The sequence below is a fragment of the Strongylocentrotus purpuratus genome, unplaced genomic scaffold (assembly GCF_000002235.5).
Source record: "Strongylocentrotus purpuratus isolate Spur 01 unplaced genomic scaffold, Spur_5.0 spur5_scaffold_13, whole genome shotgun sequence".
Taxonomy (NCBI): Eukaryota; Metazoa; Echinodermata; class Echinoidea; order Camarodonta; family Strongylocentrotidae; genus Strongylocentrotus; species Strongylocentrotus purpuratus.
The window spans coordinates 5,238,859-5,250,959 of record NW_022145598.1 but is presented as its reverse complement, the minus strand read 5'-3'; the positions used below and the strand labels follow the sequence as shown (position 1 = coordinate 5,250,959).

At 37.0% G+C, this 12,101-nt stretch overlaps 1 protein-coding gene across 1 annotated transcript; it reads left to right on the top strand.

Annotated features, from left to right (window-relative positions):
* Positions 1–546: 546 nt before the first annotated feature.
* Positions 547–11,229, top strand: LOC594559 (heparan sulfate glucosamine 3-O-sulfotransferase 1). Its single transcript, XM_793995.5, has 2 exons — positions 547–716; positions 5,788–11,229. The coding sequence occupies exon 2, from the start codon at positions 5,834–5,836 to the stop codon at positions 6,869–6,871; it is 1,038 nt and encodes a 345-aa protein (XP_799088.1). The 5' UTR covers positions 547–716; positions 5,788–5,833; the 3' UTR covers positions 6,872–11,229.
* Positions 11,230–12,101: the final 872 nt, after the last annotated feature.

The window sequence follows — 12,101 nt, the reverse complement described above, 5'->3', positions numbered from 1 at the left end:
TAAAGGGAGTGGATCGCCAGTTTCCATGTGCAGAAGGCCATAATTCGCTGACACCAGACTTGGTGGAAATACCATTAATGGGGGTACAAATTTGCACACAGCAAACCCATAGTCCAGTCAAGAATTACTCCCTAATCTCTCGGAGAGCTCGAGAGTCTTCGGGCAAATCAAAGCATTACATAAGGTCCAATGGTCATAAAACTCAAGGCTAACCCTGGTGATTGACAACACCTGTTATTGGGTAAACACCCGAACGGTGTCGAATTCCCCATGAGAGCCGACTACTCAGTGACTTTAATAAAACTGACATAGGTCTATTTTGTCAGAGGAGCCAGAAAAAGTCTCGGTGCAGCGGAACAACCGTCTACTACTGAAGCTAATAGACTAATACATCGTAGACCCTACATAATAAGCATAGCTACCGCTAGACAGGGCACGGTACTACATGTCGCTGGTATACTACTCATTTATTACGTGCTAAGTGAAGCTGACTTAGCTCTCGTCATATTAAAGCTCTGTGCTTGATAGTTGTCTATTACGTTTTGTGTAGTACATACGTACGTATAGACTTTGTTGAGTCTAGGGCGGTTCGAGTACAGCGCAGATACAGTGAGCCTTTTGAGGAGTTCATTTTGATTTTAGATATTTCATTAATGTAGTAGACTATATCCTAGAACTCATCTGGATCTGTGGACTGCAGTAGTACGTCGGGAATGGTAAGTAGATTTGCAGGAAAAAGTTCCATATGTACCCCCCGCTATTGCTAAATATAGACAAGCCGTCCACTGCACCGGCGGCAGTAGTAGCACTAGTACTAGTAGTAGTACTAGTAGTAGTAGGGTGTCTGATCGCGCACCAGGTTTTGTGTGCTAAAACCCTTCCCATAGACATTGCACACATCCCTATGCAGTCTAGATCTATGTGCATTGCAAATTGGTCAACGTTTTAAAAAATATATTGAGATTCAAACCTTTATCTGTTGTGATCCTAAAGGTGATACTCAATAAATGAGGTGTCATATGAACGGGCAGATTAATCCCCATATTTCCAAAGGGGTGTCATTTCAGATTTCTAAAAATATCTTGTCAAAACAGCGATTTAATAAATGTTGCTTCCATGGCAACTCAGGAGATTTCCCACTTTTGAGAATCGAACCCCCCCCCCCCCCCCCCGAGGGATAATTAGTTCAAGTCGTAAGGAATATGTTGATGTTCTTTTGTTTCCGCTAGCCCCAAGGGATCACGTAGAGGTCTATGATTTAAGTTTGAAAATACCCTTCCCCCACTTTTTAGAATTGGAATTTAAATGTCGTCAGTAAACTCGCGCCCACTAGGCCTACTTGAGGCGCTAGTGTAGTTACGTATCCATTTTTTTAGCGGTTTAAAAATCCATTCTTAGCAAAGGAATTTTAGCCCAATTTTTAACTAATTTTAATCATAATCATATATTGCATTTTCCACCTGAATTTGGATCACATTCGACATCGGGAAACCTTCGTTTAAGGCTTCGACGTCGAATGTCTGGACTCTGGACGAATTTTTGATTTTCCCTTTTGGATTGTTTGTCACCTTCTTCTTCTTAGTTGATCCCTCCACTGTTTTGGAGATTCCTGGAGTCCAAATAAAGTAAAAGTTTATAATCCGACCGGTTAGGAGCTTTGGAGAGTCTTAGAACGAGAAGCATCAATTTTGTGTAGGAAAAAGAGCGATAGTAGAAGTAGGTTATTATGAATTTCGGAAGGCAAGCATGGATGCAGGGGTAACAGAGTAGCAGGAGTAAATTGCTGTGGGTCATCAACAACATATAGGTTTAGACAGATGGGATAATCCACGAGGCATTCCTTGACTTTGCTGATGAAATCCTGACGGAGATGAGCCAGGTATGAGCAGACTCCAACAAAGTGCTCCACTGTCTCATCATTGGTTTTACAAAGGGGGCATGTAGAGATAGGCGATTTCTTAAGCGTGAAAAGACGGCATTGTGTCAAGTAAGTGGATGTGAGTAATTGGGCTCTCACTATAAGAGCTCTTCAGATGGGAGGAGATGATGCATTCTTTGGATATAGGAGATTTGCAGAGGGTAGAGTGATATTTATCCAGAACTTGAGGGAGGCCAATACCCGGGCGTACAGTAAGTCTTCTACGCCTACGATTTGTACGCTCGTTGTCCAATTCAGAAAATTGCCAGAAAGAAAAAAACAAAATAAAAATATCTATTGAATAAAATATATAAGAAAATACAATTATACACTCCACAACATAGACACAGATCTGCAACGGTCTTTCACCATTTGTTGACGATCTTGCAGATTTTGACGTAGACTGGATTTGAATCCAATAGTTGTGGTAGCAGACGAACATGATGGGCACACAGGAAAAACCTAGAGGGTGCAGAGGTTTGCTCACTAAAATCCTTTTCATTGGCAGAAGGTAGACCCAAAAATATGGAATCCAATTTAAGTCAAAGAACTTTTGATAGAGATTAACATATCAGATGTTCACAAATGCCACTTCTAACTGCTAGAAAATATAAACAAAAAAGATTATATCTTTTTAAATACAGATTTTTACAAACTGAACATTCAAAGGTAGATAGAGTACAATGTTTAAGTCAATCTTGCGTTGGTTTGAGCCCGATAGCTACAGCCATCTCAAAATAAGAAGGAAAACTGAACAGTGACGTCTTTGTTCAAGCCAAGAATACTGGTAGAGTTAAAAATTGCCATTGCGCCATCAAAATATGAATAAGTATGAGGTTCGGTCAGATCACATGCCAAACAAATGTAGCGTAGTCTCACACACAGTACCTTATTCTCACAGCACTAGACACGAGTGTCCAGCTCGTGCAGTAAGCCATATATATGAGAAATGTTAAAAAAGATATTTCAATAAAAAAAAATGTCTATGTAAGCAGTCTACATGTATACTCCAATTGAGAAGTTAGGATGGATGGAAAGACATGATTGAATGATGTGCAAGATTAAGATAAATAGTAAGTGTCAGCTAGAGCTAGAGAGAGAGAGAGAGATATTCAGGTATGTATGCGATCTCAGAATCTCAGAATGGTGTCCAGTCATCGCTTAGAAGCACTAACGTAGACTGGAGGTGGTTGTTCATGTAGTTCATGGTTGCAGCTACCATTGTACAGTCGTATAGGCGCTATTTGAAATGTATCAACATTTACTGGGAGCACTGGTAAAGTTTTACATTCAATTTTTCTCGAAAGTAGAAGTGTTTTAGGGGCTAAATTTTCTAGTGCTTTTAATACATCTACATAGGCATCAAAATATATCAAAATTGTAAAGAATCACCATTCACCCAATTTTCAAATTTCCCCAAACTTTGTATTACCTTTAAGGGGAAATTTTAATTAATTTTAATTTGTTAATACTGGGCAAATGGGAGGGGAGCTCGCAAGATACATGTAGTTCCCAATTTTTGTTTCACTCATGACAACTTCAAAAATTTCAATCTTTCCTATTTTCAATCAGATATTTCTCTAATTTGTTTATCTCATTATTCTGCTTTTATTAAAACCAACTTAAAGGTACATGTACTACGTCCCATTTGCAGGCCCAAAAAATTAAAAGGTTAAATTCCAACTTTTAGAACTTCCCTAAAAAAAAGGGGGGCCTGAAAATGTCTTTAAGTGGGAAAATAACGACTATTAGTTGTCGAATCGACTTACATTGTAGGAGCTATAGAGCCAGTAAGTAATAGTCTGATTTTTCAGACCATTGTACCGAATGGTTGTACGTTTATGCTGTGCAAAGATTCAATCAGTTTAATTTAGGCCTGAGTCATGTCGGGATTTTCATAAACCGGTTCCCGACGGCCTTGTACCGATCGGGACCCGGTGTCCCGAAATCAGCTCGCAGGATTTGTCACTTGCCTCTATAAAAAGCGCATATCATCAGTATGTCCCTTAAAAGTGACCTTTTTTATCAATCAAATAAATCAACACATACATACCTCGGCTCAGATTGGTATATTCTTCCATTTGACATTATTTTCATCCATGATTGGCGATGTTTAGTGCCATTTTCGTGCCTCTAAAAGTAAAAAAAACTGGGCAGAAATAGAAAGACAACATTCGAGCCACCATTTTGATTTATGCAGGTTGAATAAATCTGGTCAAAAAATATGAATGTTGGAATAATAAAACGGCTTTCTAAAAATTTCTTCTGTACAATATACCGATCATATAATATTTTAAAGACAAATAAATATTTATCTCTTATTTCAAACATCTTATGCTCTTTCCAATTGTGCTCTCGTAGTTTTTAATGATTTTTTTCTCGTTACGATCACGTCTTTGTTTGGGTTTGTTCTGGCACGCATTACAGCTAACGAGGAGCACTGCGCATTTTTCCGAGACTAGTCTGAACTTGCCTTCCAACAGCTATCCGTATCGAAACTTCTTGTGATTACCAAGTAATTTTCAGCTTTTAAAAGAAGCATGCGGTGTTCAAAATCAAAGAAAAAATATCTATTTTGTCTTTTCAAAATTATTTGATCGGTATGTTGTAAATAAGTACTCTTTAGAAGGCCGTTTTATTATTCAAACATTAATGTTTCTTTCAACCTGATTTATTTATCCTGCCGAAAGACCTGGCCAGTACAGTAGCTAGCTAGCAGCTGGCAACAACAACCCCATGGGGCGAACTGCCTTGCAACCCATATTTATATCAGCAGTTCGGATTGATTCAGGATGAGCTAGAATATGAATGGTAACAATTAAATACTTAAGTTTTAAGGTGGATTGATTTTAGTGGTGTGCAAAACTGCAATTTCTTACATATTTCATCATTTTTTTGGGAGCGTCGGTTCTCAAAAAACAAAACTGGGACCCGACGGCAACGGTCGGGTCCCGGTGTGATCGACCGTACCGACTCAAGCCTAGTTTAATTTTGGCCATTACAAGAAGTGGGTTATTGATATAGACAAATGCTCATGTCCCCTTTACAGCTCATTTTATGTATGTTATTACCAAAGATGAAAAAAGCCAGTCAGTCACTCAATAGTGTCTGACAGTGAAGTCTCGCAAGTAAACGGGTTTCCTTGCATAATTTATATATTAGGACACTGCTCAAGTTTAAATTTCACAGATAGGACATACATAACATATTCATAATTCCTGCAAAGTTCTACAGAATTTGATGTTGGCTGCAAAAGGGACATAGTATCTTTAATAGAGTACCAAAGCTGTGACATCATAAAAATCTATTTTTGGAATTTCTTAATTTTTTCTTTATTTTCCCAAAGAGCATCAAAAATAATGTCCAAATGTCGAAAACCAATTGAATATGTTAAGTATTGGCTGAGATATGATCATCTGAATAAATATATTTCCTATAGGAACTCAGTGTTATATTGCTCTGGCTCGTAATGTTATGAACCAGAGCAATATAACACTGAGTTGCTATAGGAAGTCTATTTATTCAGATGGTCATGTCTCGGCCAATACAAGTGGTTTTCAACATTTGGACATTATTTTTGATGCTCTTTCGGAAAATGAAGAAAAAATTGAGAAATTTGAAATACCGGGCTATAGATTTTTTATGACCTCACACTTCACCACTCTATATCAGGGCGGACTCCCCCTTTGAATGACTCTAGCCTCCCTCTTTGTGTAAGTCATGATACTCACACATACATGTATGTCACACTCACACATACATGTACATGTAAGTGAATATATCATATACCGTTATATGTATTTTCTATAATGATGGGTATGATATTTATATATCTTTTCTTGCCTTTTTTCTTTAAATACTTTATACAGACATGCAAAAGGATCACCATGTGTTTGTAACAGAGTTAAAATCAAGATGATTTGCGACATCATGAAGATCTTGCACCATCATGTGCTGTCCAAGCGTCGGGTCTTGGCTGCAGCCTTGGTGATAGCCGCCTTCTTACTTTTGCTATCAACAGACCAGATCTCAGATAAGGAAAAGATGCGAAAACTCTTGTGCACGCTGTACGGGGATGAAAAAAAGGCTGTCTACGAAAACAATGTTAACGACTTACAGGCTAGTGTAGATAGAATCAATGATGAGATTTCGTTACTCTCTGCTGAACACACTGGTTCATTTGAACAGAGGCTCCCCCAGGCCATCGTGATGGGGGTGAGAAAGTGTGGCACGAGGGCACTCCTTGAGATGCTCAGGTTGCATCCAAGCATCGCCGCGGCTAAGCCAGAACTTCACTTCTTTGATGACCATTACGAAAAGGGTCTGACGTGGTACAGAAAGCAAATGCCATTTTCCTATGCAGATCAAATCACAATGGAGAAGACGCCAGCGTACTTCATCACCAGCGAGGCGCCAGATAGAATTTACCGCATGAATAGCTCCATCAAACTTTTAGCCATTGTGCGTGATCCAACAGTGAGGACTATATCTGACTATACGCAGATCTCAAGTCACATATCGAACAAGAATCGCAATTTTCCACGATTTGAAGACAAGGTTCTTGTAAATGGTGAAATTGACACTAGCTATCAGGCCATTAAGACCAGTATTTATGCCAGTTATGTGAAGAATTGGTACGAATACTTTCCAGACTCTCAGATCATGTTTGTGGACGGCGCTAAGCTGATAGTAGACCCACTTCCAGAGATGAAGCGGGTCGAGCAGTTCCTAGGTCTTCAGGACTATTTCAATGGGAAAGAGTTTGTGTACAATGAAACAAAGGGATTCTATTGCCTGAAAAAGAAGAAATTAAAATGTCTGGGAAGTTCGAAGGGGCAGTCCCACCCCGATGTGGATCCAAAAGTACTGCGCAAACTCCAGGATTTCTTCCGCCCCTACAACCGTAAATTCTTTGACCTTGTTGGCAGAAAGTTTGATTGGGAGTTAATTTGAAGAATCATTTTGTGTAGCTTCAGGTATTTGGGTGTTTTTATAACGTTGTATAAAACCATTTTCGTTCATACATGTACCTGTACAAGAGGTTATGGTTTATTAATATTATTTTGTAGATAATGTTCTGTTTTTTTAAAAGGGAAGTCAGCCTCACGAATACATGTATTTACTTGTGTTAATTCTATAAAACATTGACCTTGACACTTGGATCAATGATAATTCTTTTATTTAACTGAAGTTTTGCACATCATAAATTTGCAGGATGTAAACAATTTGAGCAATTGATTCTATAATCATAATTCAAAATTAATTTTGACTTATGATTTGAAATTTCATTTTCTAATAGGCTTTCAGTTTTTTTATAACAGATCAAGAACATGAAATCTGTTTGATTCAGTGATAAATTTTGAAGATAACGATACTACTGCGTGGAGCTGCATTGTCACCACACATTTTGTGACCCAGTCATGAATACTTAATGGCGCTTAGTAATAAGTAATGAGTTGCTCGGGGTAAGGGGCAGGGGTACAACATTTAGATGCGCATTGCTAATTCTGAATATAACACTGATAATCATAGCCTAATATGTCAAAATTTAAAACGAGTGTTAAAAATCATTTTTTGACAGAAATTTTGTTTACATGTACATGTTCCATGCGAATGTGAAAATCCTCCAAGATTAGTTGTCTTTGAAATTGTTTGTTTTCTTATGCATGTAACACTCACATGTGCATCTACAGTAACCTAATTTACAGACGTGTACTGTACTCTACATTTATAAATGAGTATTGAGCATATGAGAAGAGCATACACATGTATTGCACACAATTAATGTTCATGTCATGTAAATGGATTTACTTGTACGTATGTACATTTGTATGTGTACCTACATTTACATGTACAGTATGAAGCTACATGTACATGTACAGACCACATACGTACTGTACATGTATATGTAGTTCATGCATGCATGTGATATTGGGCATTGTTTAATAGTAGGATTGGACATTTACTGTAAAAAGGACCATTGTGCATTCCGGTACATTAGTATGTGTATTTTACATTATTACATCATTTTACATGTACAGGGATAATGGACAATCAGAAGTTGACTACTTATTACTTCCTTAACCAAACTGGACATGGCTTGCATATTTCCATCTGTTTTGTTCTGTTTAAAAAAATGTTTTTCAACTCTTCTATAGAAATTGTGTTCACATGGCAATTTTATTATTTTCAAATGCAATTTTCTGTGAAAATTGTCTAAGCCTCGTCCATGTACATGACTACATGAACTAATATGTACATACCCCCTCCGATACTTGTATAATACAATACATACATCACTTTTACAAAATTCTATATCTATGGGACTACAGTTTATGTAGAATAGATTCCTACCAATGAATATTCTAAGAACGATACTGCAATGCATTTCATGCTTGATGGCTACATGTACATGCCCCACAAAGGATGCATGAATAAAGTCCATTCTAATCTAGGAAAGGGATTTACCACTTGAATGAGTGTATGTAGGATATTAAGGAGAGATTTAGAAAGAGAAGAAGAAATTTAGGATTCAAAATATGCATGTGCATACTGTAGGAGAAGAGAGCAATTTACCTCTGGAAAATTTAAAAAAAGAACCCTGAACAAAATAATAAAAAGCTTTATTAAGAATAAAAAATGAAATAAAGTATTCCAACAAGAAAATTGCACTATTACAGCTATCGGTACTATCTTTTACTTTTTGGTGATAGTTTCATATCTTGAAATAATATGCATCATAGTTCAACTTCAGTACATCAGGGTTACATATATGATAACTTTACTTGCAAGCCCACTTACATGTACACTGTATAAAGACCTGCATTTTTTAATACAGATCATGATTTTGTGAATGATTCCTTGGTTGTTTAATTTTTTTTTGCTCACTACCCCCCCCCCCCATTTTAATACTCACCGGTATGTTTTGTGGGGGGGGGGGGGGGGTGATCTATTCATTCATCCCCCTGAACAATAGGTATTAAGTAAGGATTGACAGCTTCTACGCCACTGCTTAAAACATTTATTTTTAGAAACAATTTCCAATGTTAACTGTTAACTTTATAAGGAAGTACGCTGAGCGTATCTCACTCTTCATTCCTTCACTCCATTACAACACTTATAAGGTACATATTAGTGATGTGTGGCATATTATTATCACTATTATAGCAAGGCTAGAAAACAATACGATACAAAGAATTTGAACCAGTAACATGACCTTTTTGGGACAACTGAGAATTGTGTGTTACATGTTCCTTTTGGGATCAAGCATTCCACATCTTGTGGTCTGGTTCAGTAGCTTTGGATTCAGATTCACACAAAAAAAGGATACCCAGATGCATGAAAAGAGTTTTTAGATCGAAAAAATTCTGCACACAATTGCTGCATTTACACTGCAACAAAAAATCTTCAATTGTTCTCACATTCCGGTGTTTCATCGGTAGTTGTATATATAGCACTACATGCAAACACAAAAACACAAAAATAAAAAATAAAAAAATCTACCTCTTAGAGTGCTAATGCATGCAGAGCTTCGATGAGTGGTGCATGAAGTGAACTACTCACAAAAAATCGGTATGATGAAACTTTGATGTTTTTTCAAGTAGTGTAATTATTATTAAAAAAATGTTTTTAAACATGATTTTTTTAAATGGTGTTTGGGATATATAAATGGGCCTTAGGCCTAAAAAAAAAAAAAATGCTGTATTGCCCTTTGCGACCGACCCCCAAAAAATTAAATCAACGGTCGGCTTAAATTAATTTTTTTTTTTTTACCGTTTTTTAGGAAAAATGTATTAAAGCATTCAAAACTAAAAAATACCAGCCTAAAGAGGGAGTTTGAAAAAAAAAGAAGATTTCCTTCCGACCGACCGACCCATGTTTTGGCACCTAACGGGCAAATACAACATCTTTTTTTTAATATTTTTTTTTTAGGCCTTATGCATCAAATTTGTTTATGAATGACCATATCGCTTGTAATGCCAAGAATTAAAAAAAAAAAAGGAAAATTGGCACCAAAATGAGAGGTTCAAAATCATTGTTTCTTGATCAAAATTGGCTATTGTTCAACTTTTCATCAAAGTTCTACCCATGTATATTGTTTTCAGAGACATTACACTTTAATAGAATAATGTAGCAATCAAAAGAAAAATGTACTGTTGCGAATTTGAAGAGCGACACATGATCAATCTAGTCTTTAAAAATGTAGACCTATTGTGTGATTTTATTTTAAATCCATCAATGCAATTACTGGTACATTAGCGGGGTTGGCACAAGTTGAATACTATTCATTTGATGTGTAGTTGCCAGATTGAGTTTTGTGGGGGGAGGAGTTCTATCAAAGAAGCCCTTGTCCTTGTGCCGTACCCCCCCCCCCCCCCCGATATTTACTTTACAATCCTTTATGTATGAACATTATTGAGAAATTATACAAAAAGAGTCTCTTGTTAATCCTTATTTCTATCCAAAGTCTACAATGATCTTTAAAAAAATCCTATGGTAGCATAATATTTGTTAGATGTATAAAATGCTTGAATGATGCTCTAAAGTTTGAGATGTAAATCATCAAGATGAGATATATACGTGTACTTGGTTCAGACTTTAATGTACATGACCTCAAACATTCAGATTTTCTATGAAAAAAAACATTTGAATTTAAAACGACCTTGTACATGTGTACAGTACATTTTTTTAGGTGGACTGAGAGAGATTTGAATGGAATCTGATAAATTTTCCTCCTATTTTATTACTTTCTAACCTACCTTGCCATAGGTTTAACTAACATAGCAATCATGTGTTATCAAATCTGCATTCTAGTTTATTGATACATGTATAAAAAAAGAGGGAGTATGTAACTAATGCAGGCATTTGAGTGAGAAAATGCCATATTTTCATGGTAAAGGTACATTTTTTACTAATTTGTATAAATGTATCTACATGTATCCTTGTGCTTTTATGTTAATATTCTTTGTCAATGTGGATTGTATATGGTTTCACTAGTCTATATTGCTGTAATTATAAAATACCTTTTATTTTACCTTGTATTTATTAATCCTTTAAATACAACTGTATATTTTAAATGGCTGGGAATGCCTGGATACATGTACATGATTAAATACTTTGTATACATTTGGATATATAATGGGCAACATGCCTGTCCAAGCACTGGGCATGACCATGAACTTAGTATTGAAGTAAATGTACATGTAAGTCATGACATAGTGTACACCAATTTTTTTAGAACTCTTCTGAAATTAGGATTTTTTTTGTAATCAGCTCTTGTATAAAATAATAAAACCGTGTCGGACTTACTACGTTTGTTTTACATTGCATTAATGAATTAAGGTAAAGAGTACTGAATGTGATGGATTTTGACAGGAAGTAGAGAGTGACAAAGTACACTTTGAGGTAACTCCGGGAAGCTCCGACGCCGGCGTCGGAGCTTCGCCGGGGTTAACTTTGAGGGAGAGAGGAGGAGAGCTGAGAGAGGGAGAGAGAAGAGAGCTGAAAGAGGAAGGGGAGAAAGGGAGAGAAAGAAAAAAGAGCCGAGATAAAAAAAGAGGGAGAGGAGAAGAGAGCTGAAAGAGAGACAGGGAAGGGGCAGGGAAGCTGAAATAGAGAGGGAGAGAAGAGAGCTGTAACAGAGAGAGAGAGAGAGAAAAGAGCCAAGATAGAAAGAGAGGAAAAGGAGAAGAGAGCAGAAATAAGAGAGGGAGAGAAGAGAGCTTGAGATAGAGGGAGAGGAGAAGAGAGCTGAAAGAGGGAGAGAGAAGAGAGCTGAGATAAAAGGAGAGAGAGAGCTGAAAGAGGAAGGGAGAGAAGACCTGTAACAGAGAGAAAGACAAAAGAGTTGAGATAGAAAGAGAGGGAGAGCTGAGGAGAGAGCTGAAAGAGAGAGGACTGAGAGCGAGAGGAGAAGAGAGCTGAAAGAGAGAGGGAGAGGAGAAGAGAAGAGAGAGGGGGAATTGAGAAGAGAGATAATAGAGATACCTGGTAACATGAATGAGAGAGAGAGAGAGACAGAGATTTAGGGACATACACATACATACATACATGTACATAGAAATGAGGGCAAAATACAATATCAGTCAGACACAACTGCACAAAACCAAGTAGGTACAGGCAAATTCTTTTAAATCAGTCAATAACGCACAGTGTATGTAGAGCCCTCAATGTTCGATGCGAG